Source organism: Elephas maximus, chromosome 4, assembly GCF_024166365.1.
Source record: "Elephas maximus indicus isolate mEleMax1 chromosome 4, mEleMax1 primary haplotype, whole genome shotgun sequence".
Classification (NCBI taxonomy): Eukaryota; Metazoa; Chordata; class Mammalia; order Proboscidea; family Elephantidae; genus Elephas; species Elephas maximus.
Window position 1 is genome coordinate 27,318,904 of NC_064822.1, and position 23,028 is coordinate 27,341,931.

The 23,028-nt window shown below is 42.4% G+C and overlaps 2 protein-coding genes across 7 annotated transcripts in view; one reads left to right on the top strand and one right to left on the bottom strand.

The window, feature by feature from the left end:
• Positions 1-904: 904 nt before the first annotated feature.
• Positions 905-6,366, bottom strand: LOC126074837 (uncharacterized). Its single transcript, XM_049881625.1, has 3 exons — positions 6,357-6,366; positions 2,062-4,118; positions 905-1,007 (listed from the first exon to the last, which is right to left on the bottom strand). Exons 1-2 carry the CDS (start codon positions 6,364-6,366, stop codon positions 3,436-3,438), a joined length of 693 nt encoding a protein of 230 aa, XP_049737582.1. The 3' UTR covers positions 905-1,007; positions 2,062-3,435.
• The window catches only part of ODAD2 (outer dynein arm docking complex subunit 2), a 257,613-nt gene continuing 237,968 nt past the window's right edge, over positions 3,384-23,028 (top strand). For 2 of the 6 annotated variants that reach the window (XM_049881742.1, XM_049881741.1), the window contains exons 1-3: positions 3,385-3,792; positions 7,442-7,704; positions 13,952-14,109. In XM_049881742.1, coding sequence (XP_049737699.1) covers positions 7,481-7,704; positions 13,952-14,109 — 382 coding nt within the window. In that variant the 5' untranslated portion in view covers positions 3,385-3,792; positions 7,442-7,480. Of the gene's footprint in view, positions 3,793-3,861; positions 4,134-7,441; positions 7,705-13,951; positions 14,110-23,028 lie in introns of those variants that run through there. The other 4 variants (XM_049881744.1, XM_049881743.1, XM_049881739.1 and 1 more) reach the window with 3 other exon arrangements.

Here is a 23,028-nt window from a genome sequence, read left to right on the forward strand (position 1 = left end):
ATGAAATAATCTGTTTTGTTATCTAATAAAAAGGTCTAATTTTTAATGTATACCATTTAAATTTACTCATATGTCCTGTCTTTTTTTTTCTATACTGTCCTCATTTTTTTTACTACATGAACACAGGCTTATTGTAACAAATCAAAAAATAATTAATAGTTTCCCTCCCCCCATTAACTCTCTAATGCAACCTAGATTACTGGTTTTGTGTGAAATTATCCACAATTTGTACATATACAATAGAACTAGTAGGTTAAAATTGTTCACTAATTTGCAATATTGGATTTGAGATACAATAGATAATTGATCCCAGAGTGAGGTACTAGGCTGAGATGTAAAATTTTACAGGATATAACTGGAAAGTCAATTACCTGACTCACCCACTTTGAAGTTATGGGAGGAAAGTGAGTGGATTTCCAGGGAGGAGCACTTTGGAGAGACCTGTACTATCCATCTCCTTTCTACTTGCTGCTCCCCTCCACCCCGACCTTATGTCAGAGAAGGAGGGGGAGAAGGGCTTCAAGGAGACCACTTAGAGGGCTTCATATGTGTTCTTTGCCCTTTGCAGTTGGCGGCAGGGAAGGACACAGCGGACTGGTGCCTGACTCCACCTGAGGAATCTGGGTGACGGGAGACAGGCTGGGTAGTAGCTGCTTTGGCAGCAAAGTGGAGGAGAACATCTACTGTGCTGCAATTGACCTGCACTTCCAGAGTTTGCTGGGCAAACAACAAGTGCTTCCCGTGGACCAGATGTGGGCTATGGGGGAAAAATCCTATGCACTTATGAGAGGAAGGAGAGGGGGACAACGGCTATAGGAGCTCAGCAGACAGCACAAACCAGTTGTCATCCAGTCGACTTCGACTCATGGCCATGCCACGTATGTCAGAGTAGAACTGTGCTCCATAGGGTTTTCAACGGCTGATTTTTCATAAGTTGATTGCCAGGTCTTTCTTCTGAGGTACCTCGGAGCGGACTCAAACCTCCAAGCTTCCAGTTAGTAGCCGTTCTGGGATGGAGCAAAACACAGGTAAAAGGGCACCAATAATGCAAGTTTTCTAAGAGCCAAGAAAAACACCCACCAGTGAAAGATCCACCTTCAGCTTCACCCAGAGACTCCAAAGCTAGCTAATGACAGAACCAGGCAGTTAAGAAGTTTCCTGGTCCTTTTTCCTTTTTCTCCCTTCCCTTCCTTTCTTATCCTGAAGGATTGTAGTGAAACTGCAGGTAGGAAATAGTGAAGACAAGCTAGAAAGAAGAGCTGACCACCGATTCTAAATTTCCCTTGACCTTGGCTGGCACTTTGGCTAGTCTGGGATGCTCGCCTGGTGGGACAACCCAGAACTCTATTTCCAAGGAGTCTGAGCAGGGACGGATCACCCAATAAGCAAGGTACCCATGGACTTACTTGCGCTTACTTACTAATCTCTGGTAGACAATTTCACCTGTGAAACCCATGTGAAATTGCTCACTACCGATTAATAAGCAAACACAATTAAGCCCATGCACACCTGGTTTACTGTGCATACCTTGCTAACTGGTAAATCCACCCCTGGGCCTGAGCCCTTAGTTGCCTTGACCTGGTCAGCCCATGGTTGCTGTCATTTCCTATTCACAGTTATGGGAGGGCATGGAGTACTAAGAGATGCCCAACTGAATGCTTTGGGTTCTAAACATTCTCCTTCGTGATGATAGCATCCTTGCTCTCATAGTAATCATGGTCAATCAGTTACATGACCAGCATAGTAACTCCATTAAAAAAATTATATATGTGTGTGTACACATATACACACACGTACACACATATACACAGACACACACATATCTGCTGGTCCACTGGCATGAGGAGCCCAAAATGGCTAAGTAGTAGTCACAACTTCAAGTTCAATGGAACCCTTTCTGTATTCCCTGATGGGAGCAGTCTCCACATGGGAAGCAGAGCCCAAGGTTGTGGGAATGGGAAGCCCAAATTCCACACGTGGGCCACTGGGAGTTATAGTGAGAAGGGTCACATATTGGTTTACACACTCATGCGTTCTAGGTCTTGGGGAAAACAGCAGTACCTGTCAGCTTTAATTCAGTGATATGCCACATCTTGGAGGATGGAGACCCAACCCTGCAAAGTGTTTCTCCATACTGGCACCTTAGCTGAGCCTTCAATAGGTCATTCCAGTATTCTATCAGGCAGGCTGCTTCTGAGTGATGTGGTTGTGGTAAGAGCAGCGACTCTCACAATCATGGGCCTATGGTTGCATCTTTTTCTCTTGGCCACACACAATGCTGTGTGAGACGCCATGTTGGTGAGTCAGGCATTGTGGTAGTGTTGCTGACAGAGGCACTGTGACAGGGAAGGCAGACCCACATTTGGAGTGCATATCAGTTCTAGGAAGGAGGAATCTTTGTTATCTCAAAGTTGGAAGAGATCCAGTTCTAGTTCCTAAACCCCCTACTAGTCGCTGCGGCGTTGACTCTGACTCTAGGGTCCCACGTGTGTCAGAGTAGGACTGTGCTCCGTAGGGTTCCCAATGGCGGCTCTTTTGGGAAGTAGATCACCAAGCTTTTCTTTAGAGGCCAATCTGGGTGTATCTGAACCTCCAACATTTTGGTCAGCACCAAGCATGTTAACCACTGGCATCACACTTTACCACCCTAAATTATACAGCTGTGGTCCCCAGTCGGTCCCTGGCTGGAGCAAACGATTTGCGCTCGACGATGGCTTGAACCCACCTGTGGCACTGCAGAAGAAAGACCTGGCAATCTGCTTCTGTAAAGCAGTTGTAAAGCTTGTGCAGCAGTTCTACTCCATAAAGCATGGGATTGTCACGTCCCCTGCAACGCAAAACGTTCGTTTGCTTTTGATCCTCAATCACTCTACCCACTCCGAGATGGTGTATTGCCCATTCTTTTTTCCCCCAAATATCCTTTTATTGACTTCTTCAACCTCCACTGTTTTTTTCAGAGTTGGAACTCTTGCTGGTGAGTGTCTACGGGTGAAGACCATCCAAAAGGTCAAAGGTAAAAAGCATTTAAAAAGATGGGCAAGTGTCTGTTTCATTTCCATTCTCTGAACTAGACTATTGAAATGCAGTCTCTACTTTCCCAGTGAGTACAATGTTACCACATTTGCCTTTTGGAAAGGAAATTTAGCCCTCAAATATCCTAGGAGAGGCCCTATGCTATTTCTGAGAACTCACTGAAGATTTTGGGTGATTTTATTGTGCTTTAGGTGAAGGTTTACAGAGCAAGTTAGTTTTTCATTCAAAAACTTATACACAAATTGTTCTGTGACATGGGTTGCGATCCCGGCAATGTGACAGCAATCTCCCCCTTTCCACCCCCGGGGTTCTCCGTGTCCACTAGTCCAGTTTTCCTGTCCAGGAAATGTTAGTTTTTGGAGTTGCCGCTGAACCCTCTAGCTGCACATTAACGTAAACATTTCACCAGCTCGTGGAGTGAGGTTGGAGGTCTCCAGGCAGGGGATGACGGAGAGCAGCGGTTGCCTGTGCCAGGCCCGGCCAGCGCGGCGGGGCGCGGCACCTGCGGGGAGGAGCGGGCAAGCGGCGCGCTGCGGAGGTGCAGACGGCGTGAGCCTGGGGGCGCCTGGGCCGGTGCCGGGTCCGCGTTAGGGCAACATTAAAGGCAAAGGCAATTCCGCTGGCCGCGGCCGCCGCCGAGGGGGCGCGCGGAGCTCGGGTTTCCTCAGCCGAGTGTTTACCGCGCATCCTAGCAACAGCCCGGGCGCGGAGCGGCCGCGGCGTAGGGCACCGTCGGGCGCGGAGCCGAGGCGGCGGCAGGTGAGCGGAGCCCGCGGGCGCAAGGCGGCGGGAGGCGGGCGAGGGTCTCGCTACTGCCAGGGTCCCGGCGACCCGGCTGCGAGCGCGCGACAAGCCGCCTCCCGCGGGACCTGCCTGCGCCAGCCGCGCGCTGGAGTCTTCGCAGCCGTAGGAGTTGTTCCAGAAAGGGGGCCCGCTCTCAGGCCCCGCTGCGCTCCTCTCGCCGCCTTCCCTTTCTGGCCCGAGATCCTTTTTTCCTCCTCTTTCTCCTACCCTCTTCCCCCCGCCCCCGCGGGAACCCAGAACTGCCCAGGCCTTGCACCTCTGCTCCTCCGACTCCGCGCCGCCTTTTCACCTTGCAGGTTCCAAATCTTTTTCTATATCCGCCCCACTTCCCCGGCCGCTTCCCTGACTCTCAGCCCTTCTGTCTCTACCGTTTCCTTTCTCCTCCGCCCTTGCAGCTTTGCCTTCTTTTGTTTGGCCTTCACAGCCCCATTCGCGCACCGCACCCCCTACCTCCCAATCCCCGGAAACCTATGCTTCCAACTCAGAAACGCCTTCTTCCTGAAACGCGTCTGGTTTGGGCCATCTCGCAGTATCTCCGCTCGGGGTTTGGGTTTGATTCCATTTAGGGCCCATCTCTTGTCATCTGAAATTTTAGTTTTTTCTGCAGATCTTTCTGAATGGCTTCGTCGTTCTCAGAATTCTGGTGTGTGAGCTGACTTCCAACTGATGTTACCAACTATATTTACATATCTCAGAGGGGACGCATTTCTGTAGCCTCACCGGCTTGGTTTTGCTTCTCCTTAAGTGTTATACAGAAATTATTCACGAATGGGTTTTATTTTGTTATTAATGTTACTGAAAGTTTGAAAATGACCCTTAAAACAAACAAAACACAAATTCCGTATCTATTTAATTGGTAGAAAAAAGAAAAATGAGTGCAAAGTCATTCCCAGTTTATGTAAACAGGCACACATACATAAGAACTTCTTTTTTCTTTTAATAGTTAAATGTTTTTTCTATGAAATCTTACTTTTAATTCAAAGACACGTACTGTGTTTTCACATGTGTTCTAAGTATGGAATGGATCAGATGGGTTGGTAGTGGGTAGTAACTGAGAACAGCAGCCTTGATAAACGTGTTAGTTTTTGTATCTTTCCCTGAGTTATACTGATCACTTTCAGACACCACTGGAAGTAGTGGAATAAATGCTGTATCTTTGGTTCTCTTGGTAAATTAAGAAGCCATCAGAAATTTCTACTTAAGGTGCACCCGGTTGCCCTATTTTTTAAAAACTCATTCGGTTAGGCCTGCAAAGCCCTTCTTCCTCTTCCTCTTCTTTTTTTAACCGTTTTATACATGGTCTCTTCTACTTTGGGACCCTGGTCCACGTGTTTTTTTTTTTTTTTTTTTTTAAATATTGTGCTTGCCTCATTCAGGCTTTCTCAGGCCTTCTACTAACCATCCTTCTTGAATAAAGCCTGCCATTTCTTCAAATCCTGGTTCACAAGACTCAGAAAAACAATTTGAATAACCTTACATATAATCTATCCTTACAGTTGTGTAAAATTTATCACAACTAAAAGAACAATGTTTTGCTTTTCTTAGCTCCTTTTTAAGGGTTTTCTAAGGTTTTTTTTTTTAAGATGTTACTATATGGTATGCTGTCTGCCACAGCGTTATGTAATGTAATCTATGTAATTTCACATTTTTCTTTAAAAAGGTGAAAGAAGGAGGAGCACTGCTTAAGAACTCAGCTGCTAACAGAAAGGTTGGCAGTTCGAATCCACCAGCCATTCCTTAGAAACCCTATGGGGCAGATTTGGGGTGGCTATGAGTTGGAATCAACTTGATGGCAACAGATTTGGTTTTGGTTTTATCTTTATGTTGTTGTTAGCTGCCGTTGAGTTGGTTCTGACTCACAGCGACCCTATGCACAACAGAACAAAACACTGCCAGGTCCTGCGCCATCCTTACAATCGTTGTTATGCTTGAGCCCATTGTTGCAGCCACTGTGTCAATCCACCTTGTTGAGGGTCTTCCTCTTTTCCGCTGACCCTGTACTCTGCCAAGCATGATGTCCTTCTCCAGGGACTGATCCCTCCTGACAACATGTCCAAAGTACGTAAGACGCAGTCTCGCCATCCTTGCCTCTAAGGAGCATTCTGGCCGCATTTCTTCCAAGACAGATTTGTTCTTTCTTTTGGCAGTCCATGGTATATTCAATATTCTTTGCCAACACCACAATTCAAAGGCGTCTTATTCATTGTCCAGCTTTCACATGCATATGATGCGATTGAAAATACCATGGCTTGGGTCAGGCGCACCTTAGTCTTCAGGGTGACATCTTTGCTCTTCAACACTTTGAAGAGGTCCTTTGCAGCAGATTTGCCCAATGCAATGTGTCTTTTGATTTCTTGACTGCTGCTTCCATGGCTGTTGATTGTGGACTGGTGATATAGGATCACCAAGTGTTACATTTGAGGTTAAAAGCAAACAGACCTGTCCACTTAAGCCATCCTCTGTAAGTTAAGACTTTTTATACTTGTGCTTTCTGAAACTGAAGAGTGTCACACACATACATCGGCACATGCTTATATGTTCAGAATCTTAATCATTTTCCGTCAACTAGCCATAGAAGCAACACACTGGGATAAGAAAACAAATGCAACATATAAAAAAGAGACAAATATGTACTTTATATATTTTAGTTAACTAGCACTTATCTGGAGCCCTGGTGGCTAACTGGTTAGGAGCTTGGCTGCTAACCAGAAGGTCAGCAGTTCAAATCCACCAGCCGCCCCTTGGAAACTCTATGGGGCAGTTCTAGTCTGTCCTGTAGGGCTGCTGTGAGTCGGAATCAACTCGATGGCACACAACAACAACAAGCGCTTATCTAGATGAGTAGCGGTCAATCCAATCGCATCCAGTACCCAGTTGTATAGCAAATATTTTCTAATGCCCACTTTACTATTCTGAAGTAGAAATCATGGCTAATAATCCTACCTGTGTTCATAATTTTAAAGATTGATACAGTGCTCTAGCTGTAAAATAAAATTAAAAGGATAGTAGTTGTAAGACAATATCGGTTGGTAAATGGTTGGGTGCCAGCACACTGGAGTATATCATGGAGCAGTCAGATGCTCGAGGCCTTAGGTGGAATTACTGTGAACAGAGCAGCTCCAAATGCAGGCCGATGCAGGTGTGTGTTGACTCCGCAGCAATTGGTTTTTTGTTTTTCTGTGGGGAGTTGAGGAGTCGGAAAGTTATCTTTTCTATCGAATTGTAGAACAAGTAAAAACAAAAAAAGAACGTTTGTGGTTGAGTCGATTCTGACTCATGACAGTCCCGTGCATTACAGAGTAGAACTGCTCCACGGGGTATTCTGGGCTATAATCTTTATGGAAGCTGATTGCCAGGACTTTATTTCGTGGTGCTGCTAGGTGGGTTTGAACCATCAACCTTTTAGTTAGCAGTTGAATGCTTGACCGTTTATTCCAGCCAGGGACCTTCTGAAGAGCTATTAGATAACTAAAAAATGCATCTCTACGATTAATTAAGCAGAATGTGGGTTTGGGTAGTACTAGTCTAGAATCTTAAAAATGAAGAATGTTTTTATGAAAAGTTGTGCGCTGTGTTCTCTTTGTAACTTTCTCCTCTGATGTAGCGTGTATGCTGAGCTCAGATTTGAGCATTCTCGGATGCCATGGGCGTAGCGCTGACAAGGTCAGCCCAGTGGACTGCTGCTGGACATGGGACTGCAACTCTGGAAGTTACCCCCCTAAATGAAGCGATACTGAAAGAAATTATTGTGTTTGTGGAGAGTTTTATCTATATGTATCCCCGAGAGGCAAAATTTGTTTTCGTAGAGCCACTTGGATGGAAAACAAATTTGGAGCCCTCAGCATTTGGATCAGGTTATGTTGTCAGGTAAGCCAGTTAACTGCTTCTAGAATTTGCTGTTTTATTGTTCAATTTGTGTTGACTAGTTGTATGTTTGGGGCAAGTCATTTAACTGCTCTGAAACTCAGAAATCTTTTAAACTGGGGGTTGCAAGCTGGAGGCCCTCAGGTGAAATCAGGAGATACCTGTTTGGCCAATGCAATGTTAACCTATTTTTTAACATTTAATTTGAATTGCTTTTTATAGGAGATGTATTCTCCAGTTCACCACACTCCTAACATTCCATGTTGCTTTATACCTGGCCTATCCACCCATCTCTATTACCTGACAGACCTCAGTAGGCATTGGTTTTGTGCCCTTTGATTTAGAGAAAATCCCTCTGGTGTTTAAATCTGTCCATTCCTGGGAGCATCAGGGGAGGGTGGAAAGTTTTGCTCGATGTAAGGGTGAGAATTCTTAACAATTAGAGCTGTCCCCAAATGAGAACTTGTAAAAATCTTTCCAAATCTGAGATTTAAAAAAAATCCGGTATCTATGTCTGTCTCTAACAGTGGGCTGTCAACTTTTGCCTTTCTAAACTTGGCGTGTGTATATGTATATGTATAAAAAAAAATGTGTATGTGTATGTATATGTATATGTATGTGTATGTATATGTAGATGTATGTGTGTGGATGTATATGTGTGTATATATATTTTTTCATAAATATATATATATAATTTTTTAACCAGCCTTAGTTTTGTGTTCTGACTTATACAGACGTGGCCACACCTTTCACCTCGTTAGGTAAGCTGTAACACACTCCTGAAATGTATGACTGTATTACTCTTTCTCTGTCCTTGTCTACATTCTTTTTTCTGTATTTCCATTCTTGTATCTCTGCACACTGTCTTTATGTACAGCGTTTCCTCTAAGCAAGAAGTTTTGACATTTTGATACCACAAGTGTTTTAAAACCATTACCCCCTCCCTTTTTTTTGGTCTGTTTGTCTTTTGTCAAATTTACCATGTAACTTGGTCTTGGGCCAATTTTTCTATCCATTATTTTGGTTTCTGACCTTTATTGATATCTTTAAAGTTCGAAAGGATGAACGGGGTTTGATGATATCACTAGTTGTATCTGAAGAAAGCACCACCCATCTGTCAGTTTGTCACACTGTGGTGGCTTGTATGTTGCTATGATCTGGAAGCTATGCCACTGGTATTCCGGGTACCAGCAGGGTCACCCAGGTGGACAGATTTCAGTGGAGCTTCCAGACTAAGACAGACTAGGAAGAAAGGCCTGGCAATCTACTTCCAAAAATTAGCCAGTGAAAATTCTGTGGGTTGCAGAATATTGCCTGAGACTTCAACTCACTTACTTATTTTGGGTGCATATCCAGAGCGTCGAATCACTGGAGGAGACCATCGTGTTTGGTAAAGTGGAGGGCCAACAAAGATGAGGGAAACCCTTAATGAAATGGATTGACAATGGCTGCTGCAACGGACTCAAACTCAGCAATGATCATGAAGGTGGTGCAGGACTGGGCAGCATTTTTTTCTGCTGTACATAGGGTCACCATGAGTCAGAGCTGACTCAAAGGCAACTTAACAACAACATTTGAAGGAAACCCTACCTGTGTGGCCTTGATGAAAACCAGCCAGGTATTGATTGCCCTGATGAGGAATACATCTGAGATTTGGCAATAGTGGAAAATACCAAATGGTTTCACATCCAGGTCTTGACCATACCCCTTACTCTACTCCCCAAATCAAAGAAGTTTTAGCAACCCATAGCCACTGAGTGTCTGCTACTTCTAGCAACATAACATGTGATGTAAACCAGAGATGCCCTCATTGGTCAGAGGAATCTATTACTAAAACATAATCCCAGCCACCTCATTCTTTGCCCTTTAGTTCGCACTCTCTCTCTTTTCTTAGCTGCTAGTATTTTTTTAGCCCCTAGTACTCTGTTTATGCATTTCTTTACAGTGGGGGAAGCTGTTCTCCTTCCAAACAGGTTTCAGACCTGTTAAGTCCATTTAAGTCGGGAAGGCCAAAGTCATCATGAAGGGTTTAAGCTTGATGTCTCTGGCTGTGTTTTTACCAAGTAGGAATGTCCTTTGATATTTTAAAACAAAGGCCTATTCCTCTCCTTGTGGATATACATTCTCAGGCATATTGTTCCAAAATAGGCCAGTTTTATCTGTACTGAAAGTCAGTTGAAGTAGGTAGCCTATTTCTTTTTGTTCATCTCTGAAGATATTTTTGGAATGTGTTTATACTTTGGCCTCACTTCTTGCTTTCATGTTGTGCGTCTCCAAATGCTGTCTCTGTAGCATTCCGTAAAAGCCTGATCAGCCTTTTTCTGAATGACGCCAGTAGGCATCTGGTATTGAAGCTGATCCTTTTGTTGCATATGGAAAAGGTTTTACGTTTCACCCACCATCTTCCTGCCTTTTGTCTTAAGGGCATCCTTCCAGAAGTCTTCTTTTAGAGAAGACTTGCTTTTGTACACAACGCATGTCACCGGCAAGTCTAGAAATACTTCATTCATTCAGCACTGTCCACCTTCAGTTATTGCTCAAGGATAGAACAGCCGGCAGGGCTGACTCAGCAGTCTCTGTGTTCTCATCTAGCTGTTGTTAAGTCACTGGACAGACACAGCACTTGTCACATGTTGCTCAGTTCAGTCTTTCCCTTTAGAGTCATCCCAGCGTGCTGTCGTTCATCCTGGAGTATTTGTCATCATCGCTCCACTTTCAGTTTAGGGGGAAAATATCTCTACTTTCATTTTCATGAAAATTTTAGGTTTCTTCTTATTGCCATTTTACATTTCTTTTGTTCTTATTGGAAGATGGGATTACTCATCTTCCTCAGACATCTCAGAACGAAGCCCCAATTCACTCTCAAGTAAGGACAGATGACACCGCTCGGTGGTGACCCCACCCGCTGGTGGCACTCGGAGCCAAGGAGGGGCTTTGATTCTCTGGAACATACATAGCCTGGGAAATTTATCAGTTTGATAAGCATTCAGAATTACTCTGTGAAGATGCTATTACCTGTGCTTTTCGCTCTTTCTCTGGCAGAACTGTGTTGTTTTTTTGAATTATTTTAAAAAATCATATCTGCTCTAAGATTGCTGTATTTAGTTATGAATATCATTCCACTGCCTCCAGGATGTATAGAGTTGAGGCAAAAATTATATCCTCATAGAAGTTTTGTATGGACTGGAAGGCAAGGCACTTGAGCGATGGCTGTCTTTCCCCAGTAATGCACACTTAGTCTTACCAATTTCTGGGCCTTGATTTCCCAATCAGTATAACAAAGGGTTGAATTACATGGTCTCCGAGATTTGGCTTAGGAGCCCTGGTGACACAATGGTTAAGTGCTTGGCTGCTAACAAAGAGGTCGGTGGCTCGAACCCACCAGTGGCTGTGTGGAGGAAAAGACCTAATGATCTATTCCTGTAAAGATTACAGCCTAGGAAACCTCTGTCATATGGGGTTACTATCAGCCAGAAGAGGAGCCCTGGTGGCGCAGTAGTTAAGAGCTAGGGCTGCTAACCAAAATTTGGTCGACAGTTCAAATCCACCAGCTGCTCCTTGGAAACCTATGGGACAGTTCTACTCTGCCCTAGAGGGTCGCTATGAATTGGAATTCACTCGATGGCGATGGGTTTGGCTTTTGTTTTTTACCAGCCAGAATCAACTTGATGGCATACAGCAACAAGGTTTGGTCCAACCTTAAAATGGTATTGTTTTATGAGACAATAATCCTTGTATTTTGGTAAAATTTCTAGGTTACGGTAGTAATATCAGTGGCCATGGGTTCTGTTATTGGGCTTTATTTTTTGTCCCTGAGAATTGCTGAGTAGTTTCTCAACTATCACCTTACATCCTAGGTTATTACTTAGACATACATTTATTGAGTAGTTACTATGTTCTGGGCACCGAACTAGACACTGAGGATTAAATCAGTAAGGCCTGTTCCTGCTTGCTGGCTTTATAGTATAAGCTGAGTGTTTCTAGCCCCTTACTCAAATTTCAGTTTAAATGTCTTTTGATCAGCCCAGCGGATTGCTTTTGCTGCACGTTCTTCTTGATCTTCATGAGGTGAATACAATATTTTTCTTTCCAAGAGCTTATTCTTCAGGCGTTATATAAACTCTGAGCCCGGAAACTGACGCCTGTTCTTCAATATTCCCTCGATAGCAGGTTTTACTTCCTCGTTCCCTGTTAAGCTGCAGGCTTAAGTTGGAAGGAGCAATGAAAAATGCCGCCTGTGCCCCTAGCCCTCCAGATTCTCACCAGGAGTTTCACTTTTCAGAGTTAAGTAGCTTGATGGTTTTGCCACTCAGTCAGCCTATAAGTTAGCCCTACCGGCATCCGCCGCACCGCTCATCTGCCCTAGTACAGGCCTTTAAGAAATCGCCTCAAGCCTAAGGACTTTCTTCCAGAAGCTTTATTTTAGAGAAAATATATACTTTGTACACGGTGTATGTCAGTGGCAGGTCTGGAGGTATTTTATTCATTCCTTTATTCCACATATTTATTGAGCGCCTTCTACATGCATTACTGTTCCAGGTACTTTGGATAGCACAGTGGGCGAGAGGGATGAAGTCTCTGCCTTACTTCCTGTTGCTGCTGTAACAAATGACCACAAACTTAGTGGCTTAAAACAACATGGACTGATTATCTTACAGTTCTGGAGGTCAGAAGTCCTAAAATCCAGTGTTCAGAGGGTCGTATTCCCTCTGGAGGCTCTAGGGGTGCATCAGTTTTCTTACCATTTCCAGTTTCTAGAGGCCACCTGCATTCTTTAGCTCATGGCCACATTGCTCCGACCCCTGCTTCTGTCGTCACGTCTTTATCTGACTCTGATCCTCCTGCCTTATAAGGACCCACATAAGGACTCGTGTGATTACAGCGGGCCCACCTGGATAATCCAGAATAATCTCCCCATCTCAAGGTACTTAATTTAGTTCAAATGCAAAGCCTCTCTTGCCATGGAAGGTAACGTGTTCGCAGAATCTGGAGATGAGGATGTGGACGTCTTTGGGGGCCCATTATTCTGCCTACTGCAGTCCCTATCCTCTTGTTTATATTCTAGTGAAGTAGTGTTGTTGTTGTCGTTATTAGCTGCTTTTGAGTCAGCTCTGACTCCTGGTGACCCCGTGAGTACAGCAGAATGAAATGTTGCTCGGTCCTGCACCATCTTCACAATTGTTGGTATGCTCAAGTCCATTGTTGCAGCCACTGTGTGGCTGATTTTTGGAAGCTGATCACCAGGTCTTTTTTCCTTGTCTGCCTCAGTCTGGAAGCTCTGCTGAAACCTGCCCGTCATGGGCGAGCCTGCTGGTATTTGAACTATTGGTGGCATAGCTTCCAGCATCACAGCAACATACAAGCCACCAGAGTACGACAAACTGACAGATGGGTGGTGGGCCGTAGTGTTAGTAGTAGGTAACCTGGGCCTGTGAGATTTACTCTTTCTGATAACCTAGCAACATCTCACATCCATTTATCTGTATTGCAATTTCAAATATGTTAGATCAGATCTTAAGATGTGGACAATTTTATCAGGGGTATCAGTATGTAATAAAAAAGACTAGGCAGTTCACTTAATGTTGTAAGTGGTAGAATCTATAGAGATATCACTCCCATAAAACATTTTCTTAATATTTTTTAAATGCCAACCTAAAGAGTTGATAAATTGGGCAGAACACAAATCTAGGAGACTCAGTAATTTCTGATCAGGAAAAGCTTGTTTAGTAATTTGCTCATTATCCTAAGGGGTTTGAGGTGGGAAAATAATCCACAAGAGAGGATCTAGCTTGCCTTTTTTATTTTCATGGCTTTTTTTGTCATAAACACAGAGTAGCCCAGAAAATTCTTAACCACTAATGACTGTGGTATAAAAATTTTATAAATAAAATAACATCAGAAATCCTCAAAGCCTGAATGGTTCTGTAGAACTGATGATTTTTTTTTTTTCTTGAAAGATGTCAGAAACCAAGGCATTGTTAGAAAAGCAAAAACAAAGACATTCAAGAAATTGCTTAAAATGTTCTTTCCTGATATATTGTTTACTGTGGTTGTGGTAAGTTTGGAGATTTAAGAGTCTGGGTGTGGATTAAAGTGGGAAAATAGGTAAGCTTACCAGGGGTATTTTTATTTTTGTGTTTTATAATGACATACAGGAATAATTTGTCTAAATGTCTGAAATTTAACTTCTACTGACCTGCAGGTAACATAAAGCTTTTTTTTTTTTTTTTTTTTTTTTTTTACTTTCTAGTGAAAATACAGTGAAATCGGAAGAAGTTGATAAAAATGGAGAGCCTTTGCTATTTCTCTCTGTACCGCAAATTAAAGTTAGGAACTTCGGGCAGCTGTCACGCTTGCTATATATTGCCAAAGATAGAAAGCTGAAGGAAGCACAAGCATGTCTTGAAGGTGGTATTTATACTCCAGTTTGTGATTCAACCTTTTTGAAACATAATCGTGGTGGAATCATCTGTTATAGTTTCTTTAAAAAAATGTTCTGTAATCTAAAAGTTAAGAAGTCATATGCGTATGCACAACTTAATAAAAATATCATTAATTTTTTCCTGGCTAACATGTTATTTCAAATGGTTACTTTAAAATGAAAAGCCTACTACTTTACCATTACTGGGCTTCTAGGTTTCTAATTTTATGTTAATTTTAGCATGTAGTTTAAAGAGAACCACACTCTAGTGCCTGAGTGGTGTAAACAGTTAACGTGCTAGGCTGTTAATCAAAAGGTTGGAGGTTCAAGTCCACCCAGAGGTACCTCAGAAGAATGGCCTGGCAATCTACTTCCAAAAAATCAACCATTGAAAACCCTTTGGAGCACAGTTCTACTCTGCCATGCATGGCATTGCCATGAGTCTGAATCAACTTGACAGCAACGGGTTACTGGTTCTTCGCTTCTGGAAGGACTAGAGCCCCTTTAAAATCCATTTCAGGATATGAGACATGTTACTGGGGCAGACATCTGCATTCATCCAGCCTCAACCTTACTGCTATGATGGACGACAGTGAGCTCCTTTTACCGTGAAAGTAGGCTCTTCCTTTAGCGGAAATACCCTATAATAATAGCACTTTCCATTTCTGTCAGCCGCCGTAGTCCACTGTGGACGTCACAGCCTTCTGTGAATTATTATATTCAATTGAGTTCTGTGGAAAATATTTTCCTCTTCATTAAAGATATATATATATATAGATGCACAAAAAAATGAGATTGATTGCCTGCTACAATTGTGCTCTGAAACTATCTTAAAAGTAGTAATACCTAATAAACCAAAAACCGAACTTGTTGCCATCCAGCTGATTCTGACTCGTAGCGAACCTGTCAAAAAAATACCAAACCCATTGCTGTCAAGTCAATTCTGACTCATAGCAACCCTATAGGACAGAGTAGAACTGCCTCATAGGGTTTCCAAGGGCACCTGGTAGATTCGAATGGCCAGCCTTTTGGTTAGCAGCCATAGCTCTTAACAACTACGCCACCAGGGTTTCCCCTGTGAAATAGGAAGACGATCCTTTTCCCCCTTTTCAAAAAGGCATCAACCTTAGGACAGCAGCCCCCCCCCTTTTTTTTTGTAAATTGTGGTAAAACATATATAACAAAACATTCCATTTTAACCATTTTTAAGTATACAATTCAGTGACATTAATTACATTCACTGTGTTGTTCAACCATCCCCACTATCCATGTTCAGATGTTTTTCATTCCCCTGAACAGAAGCCTTTAAGTAATAACTCCCCATTTCCTCCTCTCCTCAGCTCTTGGTAACCGCTAACGAACTTTTGTCTCTCTGCATCTGCCTATTCTAAGTATTTCATATAAGTGGGATCATACAGTATTTGTCCTTTTATACCTGACTTATTTTGCTTAGCATAATGTTTTCATGGTTCATCCACTGTTGAAGCATGTGTCGGAACTTCATTTCTCTTTATGGCTGAATAATATTCCATTGTGCGTATAGGCCACATTTTGTTTATTCATTTGCTGATAGACTCTTGAGTTGTTTCCACCTTTTTTTTTTTTTGGCTATTGTGAATAACGCTCGGTCAACATTGGTGTACAGGTATCTAAGTTCCTCATTTCAATTCTTTTGGATGTATACCTAGGACTGGAATTCCTGTCATATGGTATTCCTATGCTTAACCCTTTCAGGAATTGCCAAATTTTTTTCCACAGTGGCTGTACTATTTTACATTCCCAACAGCAGTGGGTGAGGGTTTCAATATCTCCACATTCTTGCCAACACTTATTATCTTTTGTCTTTCTGGTATTAGTCATCCTAGTGGGTGTTAAGAGGTATCTCATTGTGGTTTGTGATGAAGTAAAAGAGCTGAACAGAAGTTTTCAAAGGGTGGCTTGAAAAGACAACGTAAAGTATAATGATGACATGTGGAAACAACTGGAGATAGAAAAAGAAAGAAAACGCTCAGCATTTCTCAAGCCAAAAGAACTGAAGAAAAAATTCAAGCCTCAAGTTCCAATACTGGAGGATTCCATGGGGAAAGAAGATGGAATGATTACACACAGTCACTATACCAAAAAGAATTGGTTGATGTTCAACCATTTCAAGAGGTAACAAATGATCAGGAACCTATGGTACTGAAGGAAGAAGCCCAAGCTGCACTGAAGGCATTGGCGAAAAACAAGACTCCGGGAATTGACGGAATACCAGTTGAGAAGTTTCATTAAAGAGATGCAGTGCTGGAAGTGCTCACTTGTCTATGCCAAGAAATTTAGAAGACAGCTACCTGGCCAAAGGGCTGGAAGAGAGCCATATTTATGCCTGTTCCCAAGAAAGGTGATCCAACCAAATGCAGAAATTATCCAGCAATATCATTAATATCACATGGAAGCAAAATTTTGCTCAAGATCATTCAAAAGTGGTTGCAGCGGTATATCGACAGGGAACTTCCAGAAATTCAAGCTGGATTTAGAAGACCACATGGAACCAGGGATACCACTGCTGATGTCAGATGGATCCTGGCTGAAAGCAGAGAATACCAGAAAGATGTTTACCTTTGTTTTATTGACTATGCTAAGGCATTTGACTGTGTGACCACAACAAATTATCAAGAACATTGCAGAGAATGGGAATTCCAGAGAACTCAGTTGTGCTCATGAGGAATCTGTACATGGATCAAGAGGCAGTTGTTCAGACAGAACAAGGGGGCATTGCATGGTTTAAAGTCAGGAAAGTTGTGCGTCAGGGTTTTGTCCTTTCACCATACCTGTTCAGTCTGTATGCTGAGCAAATAATCGAAGAAGCTGGACTATATGAAGAAGAACACAGCATCATGATTGGAGGAAAACTCCTTAACAACCTGTGTTATGCAGATGACACAACGTTGCTTGCTGAAAGTGAAGAGGACTTGAAGCACTTACTAATGAAGATCAAGACCACAGCCTTCAGTGTGGATTACACCTCAACATAAAACAAAAATCCTCGCAACTGGACCGGTAAGCAACATCATGATGAATGGAAAAAAGACTGAGATTGTCAAGGATTTCGTTTCACTTGGATCCACAATCCACAGCCATGAAGCAGCAGTCAAGAAATCAAAAGACGCAATGCTTTGGGCAAATCGGCCGCAAAAGACTTCTTGTGCTGAAAAGCAAAGATGTCACCTGGAGGACAAAAGTGTGCCTGACCCAAGCCATGGTGTTTTCAATTGCTTCATATGCATGCGAAAGCTGGACGATGAATAAGGAAGACCGAAGAAGACTTGACGCCTTTGACTTGTGGTGTTGGAGAAAAATATTGAAACTACCATGGACTGCCAAAAGAATGAACAAATCTGTCTTGGAAGAAGTGCAATGAGAATGCTCCTTAGAAGCATGGATGGCGCGTGAGACTTTGTCTCACGTACTTTGGAGATGTTATCAGGAGGGGCCAGTCCCTGGAAAAGGACATCATGCTTGGTAAAGTAGAGGATCAGTGAAAAAGAGGAAGACCCTCAACGAGATGGACTGATACAGTGGCTGCAACAGTGGACACATACATAGCAATAGTTGTGAGGATGGTGCAGGACCAGGCAGTGTTTCGTTCTGTTGTGCACAGGGTTGCTATGAGTCAGAATTGACTAGATGGCACCTAAAAACAGCAAAGTTTAATGACTTTGAACATCTTTTGATGGAGTTACTGGCCATTTGTATTTCTTCTCTGGTGAAATGTCTGTTCAAGTCTTTTGCCCATTTTTGATTAAATGGTTTGGCTTTTTATTGTTAAGTTATAGGAGTTCTTCATATATTCTGAGTATTAAACCCTAGTCAGATATATTGTTACCGAGTATTTTCTCCCATTTTGTAAGTTGTCTCTTCACTTTGTTGATAAAGTCCTTTGATGTTCAAAAGTTTTTAATTTTGATGAGTCCAATTTATCTATTTTGTCTTTTGTTGCTTATGTTTTTGGTGTCATACCTATGAATTCATTGTTGAAAGCTAAATCCCAAACTATTACACTTAAGTTTTCTTCTAGTTTTAGCTCTTATGTCTAGATCATTGACTCATTTTGAGTTATTTTTGTATATGGTTTGTCATGGATTGAATCTTGTCCCCCCAAAATATGTGTCAACTTGGTTAGGCCATGATTCCCAGTGTTGTGTGATTGTCCACCATTTTGTCATTTGATGAGATTTTCCTATGTATTGTAAATCCTATCACTATGATGTTAATGAAGCCCTTACTGATGAAGATCAAAGACCACAGCCTTCCATATGGATTACACATCAACATAAAGAAAACAAAAATCCTCACAACTGGACCAATAAGCAACATCATGATAAATGGGGAAAAGTTTGAAGTTGTAAAGGATTTCATTTTACTTGGATCCACAATCAACAGCCATGGAAGCAGCAGTCAAAAAATCAAAAGACACATTGCATTGGACAAATGTGCTGCAAGGCCGTCTTTTTGTTGTTAGGGGCTGTCGAGTTGGTTCCGACTCGTAGCAACCTTATGCACAACAGAACGAAACACTGCCTGGTCCTGAGCCATCCTTACAATCATTGTTATGCTTGAGCTCATCGTTGCAGCCACTGTGTCAATCCACCTCCTTGAGGGTCTTCCTCTTTTCCGCTGACCCTGTACTCTGCCAAGCATGATGTCCTTCTCCAGGGACTGATCCCTCCTGACAACATGTCCAAAGTATGTAAATGCAGTCTTGCCATCCTTGCCTCTAAGGAGCATTCTGGTTGTACTTCTTCTAAGACAGATTTGTTCATTCTTTTGGCAGTCCGTGGTAGTTTCAATATTCTTCGCCAACACCACAATTCAAAGGTGTCAACTCTTCTTCAGTCTTCCTTATTTATTATCCAGCTTTCACATGCATATGATGCAATTGAAAATACCATGGCATGGGTCAGGTGCACCTTAGTCTTCGAGGTGACATCTTTGCTCTTCAACACTTTAAAGAGGTCCTTTGCAGCAGATTTGCCCAATGCAATGTGTCTTTTGATTTCTTGACTGCTGCTTCCGTGGCTGTTGATTGTGGATCCAGGTAAAATGAAATCCTTCACAACTTCAGTCTTTTCTCCATTTATCATGATGTCGCTCATTGGTCCATTTGTGAGGATTTTTGTTTTCTTTATATTGAGGTGCAATCCATACTAAAGGCTGAGGTCTTGGATCTTCATTAGTAAGTGCTTCAAGTCCTCTTCACTTTCAGCAAGCAAGGTTGTGTCATCTGCATAACGCAGTTTGTTAATGAATCTTCCTCCAATTCTGATGCCCCGTTCTTCATATAGTCCAGCTTCTCATATTATCTGCTCAGCATACACATTGAATAGGTATGGTGAAGGAATTCAACCCTGATGCACACCTTTCCTGACTTTAAACCAATCAGTATTCCCTTGTTCTGTCCGAACAACTGCCTCTTGATCCGTGTACGGGTGCCTCATGAACACAATTAAGTGTTTTGGAATTCCATTCTTCGCAATGTTATCCATAGTTTGTTATGAGCCACGCAGTCGAATGCCTTTGCATAGTCAATAATACACAGGTAAACATCCTTCTGGTATTCTCTACTTTTACCGGGCTCCATCTGACATCATCAGTGATATCCCTGGGTTCCATGTCCTCTTCTGAAACCAGCCTGAATTTCTGGCAGTTCCGTGTCGATACAGTGCTGTAGCCGTTTTTGAATGATCTTCAGCAAAATTTTGGTTGGGTGTGATCTTAATGATATTGTTCTATAATTTCCACATGCGGTTGGATCACCTTTCTTGGGAATAGGCATAAACATGTATCTCTTCGGTCAGTTGACCAGGAAGCTGTCTTCCGTATTTCTTGGCATAGACAAGTGAGCACCTCCAGCACTGCATCTGTTTGTGGAAACATCTCAATTGATATTCCATCAATTCCTGGAGCCTTGTTTTTTGCCAATGCCTTCAGAGCAGCTTGGACTTCTTCCTTCAGTACCATCAGTTCCTGATCATCTGCCACCTGTTGAAATGGTTCAACATCGACTAATTCTTTCTGGAATAATGACTCTGTGTATTCCTTCCATCTTCTTTTGATGCTTCCTGCATCGTTTAATATTTTCCCCGTGGAATCTTTCACTATTGCAACACGAGGCTTGAATTTTTTCTTCAGTTCTTCCAGCTTGAGAAATGCTGAGCGTGTCCTTCCCTTCTGGTTTTCCATCTCCAGTTCTTTGCACATGTCATTATAATACTTTACTTTGTCTTCTCGAGCTGCCCTTTGAAATCCTCTTTTCAGTTCTTTTACCTCATCAATTCTCCCTTTTGTTTAGCTACTCGACTTTCGAGAGCTAATTTCAGAGTCTCCTCTGACATCCACCTTGGTCTTTTCTTTCTTTCCTGCCTTTTCAGTGACCTCTTGCTTTCTTCATGTATAATGTCCTTGATGTCATTCCACAACTCGTCTGGTCTTCGGTCACTAGTGTTCAATATGTCAAATCTGTTCTTCAGATGGGGTCTAGATTCAGGTGGGATATACTCAAGGTCATATTTTGCCTTTTGTGGATTTGCTCTGATTTTCTTCAGTTTCATCTTGAACTTGCATATGAGCAATTGATGGTCTGTTCCACAGTCGGCCCCTAGCCTTGTTCTGACTGATGATATTGAGCTTTTCCATCATGTCTTTCCACAGATGTAGTCAATTTGATTTCTGTATGTTCCATCTGGCGAGGTGCTTGTGTATAGTCATCGTTTATGTTGGTGAAAGAAGGTATTTGCAATGAAGAAGTCAGTCTTGCAAAATTCTATCATTTGATCTCCGGCATTGTTTCTGTCACCAAGGCCATATTTTTCAACTACTGACCCCTATTCTTTGTTTCCAACTTTCGAATTCCAGTCAGCAGTAATTATCAATGCATCTTGATTGCATGTTCGATCAATTTCAGGCTGCAGCAGCTGATAAAAATCTTCTGTTTCTTCATCTTTGGCCCTAGCGGTTGGTGCATAAATTTGAATAATAATCATATTAACTGGTCTTCCTTGTAGGCGTATGGATGTTATCCTATCACTGACAGCATTGTACTTCAGGATAGATCTTGAAATGTTCTTTTTGACGATGAATGCAACACCATTCCTCTTCGAGTTGTCATTCCCAGCATAGTAGACTATATGATTGTCCAATTCAAAATGGCCAATACCAGTCCATTTCAGCTCACTAATGCCTAGGATATCGATGTTTATGTGTTCCATTTGATTTTTTATGATTTCCAATTTTCCTAGATTCATACTTCGTACATTCCAAGTTCCGATTATTAATGGATGTTTGCAGCTGTTTATTGTCATTTTCAGTCATGCCACATCAGCAAATGAAGGCCCTGAAAGCTTTATTCCATCCACGTCATTAAGGTCTACTCTACTTTGAGGAGGCAGCTCTTCCCCACTCATCTTTTGAGTGCTTCCCAAACTGGAGCGCTCATCTTCCAGCACTATATCAGACAATGTTCAGCTACTGTTCATAAGGTTTTCACTGGCTAATGCTTTTCAGAAGTAGACTGCTGGTTCCTTCTTACTAGTCTGTCTTAGTCTGGAAGCTCAGCTGAAACCTGTCCTCCATGGGTGACCCTGCTGGTATCTGAATACCGGTGGCATAGCTTCCAGTATCACAGCAACACACAAGCCCCCACAGTACAACAAACTGACAGACGTGGGGGAGGCTCTCTTTAAAGTGCTAAAAACCAAAGATGACTAAGAAGACTAAGGTGTGCCTGAGCCAAGCCATGTGTTTGAGTGCCTCCTGTGCATATGAAAGTTGGACAATGAATAAGGAAGGCTGAAGAAGAATTGATACCTTTGAATTGTGGTGTTGGAGAAGAATATCGAATATACCATGGACTGCCAAAAGAACAAACAAATCGGTCTTGGAAGAAGTGCAACCAGAATGCTCCTCACATGCAAGGTTGGTGTGACTACATCTCACATACTTTGGACATGTTGTCAGGAGGGATCAGTCCCTGGAGAAGGACATCATGCCTGGTAAAGTAGAGGGTCAGCAAAAAAGAGGAAGACCCTCAATGAGATGGATTGACATAGTAGCTGTAACAATGGGCTTGAGTGTAACAGTGATTGTGAGGATGGCACTGGACTGGGCAATATTTTGTTATGTTGTTCATGGAGTCACTATGAGTCGGAACCAACTTGATGGCACCTAACAACAACATGATGTTAATGAGATGGATTAGTGGCCGTTATATTGATGAGATCTACAAGATTAGATAGTGTCTTAAGCTAGTCTTTTTTGAGATATAAAAGAGAGAAGCAAGCAGAGAGATATGTGGACCTCATAACACCAAGAAAGCAGTGCCAGGAGCAGAGCACATCCTTTCGACCTGAGGTTCCTGTGCTGAGATGCTCCCAGACCAAGGGAAGACTGATGACAAGCACCTTCCTCCAGAGCCAACAGAGAGGGAAAACCTTTCCTTGGAGCCAGCACCCTGACTTTGGATTTGTAGCCTACTGGACTGTGAGAGAATAAATTTCTCTTTGTTAAAGCCATCCACTTGTGGTATTTCTGTTACAACAGAACTAGATGACTGACACATGTGTAAGGTATGGATCCAACTTCATTCTTCTGCATGTAGAGATCCAGTTGTCCTAGCAGCATTTATTGAAGAGACCATTCTTTCCCTATTGAGTGGACTTGGCACCCTTGTCGAAAATCTGTTGACCGTAGATATATGGGTTTATTTTTGGACTCCAAATTCTATCCCATTGGTCTATATTTCTGAATGAGTTAAGTAATGTTCCCACCTCTTCTATTTTTTTGGAAGTTTTTGAAAAGGATTTATGTTAATTCTTCTTTAAATGTTTGATGAAATTTCCTGGTGAAGCCATTAGGTCCAGGACTTTTCT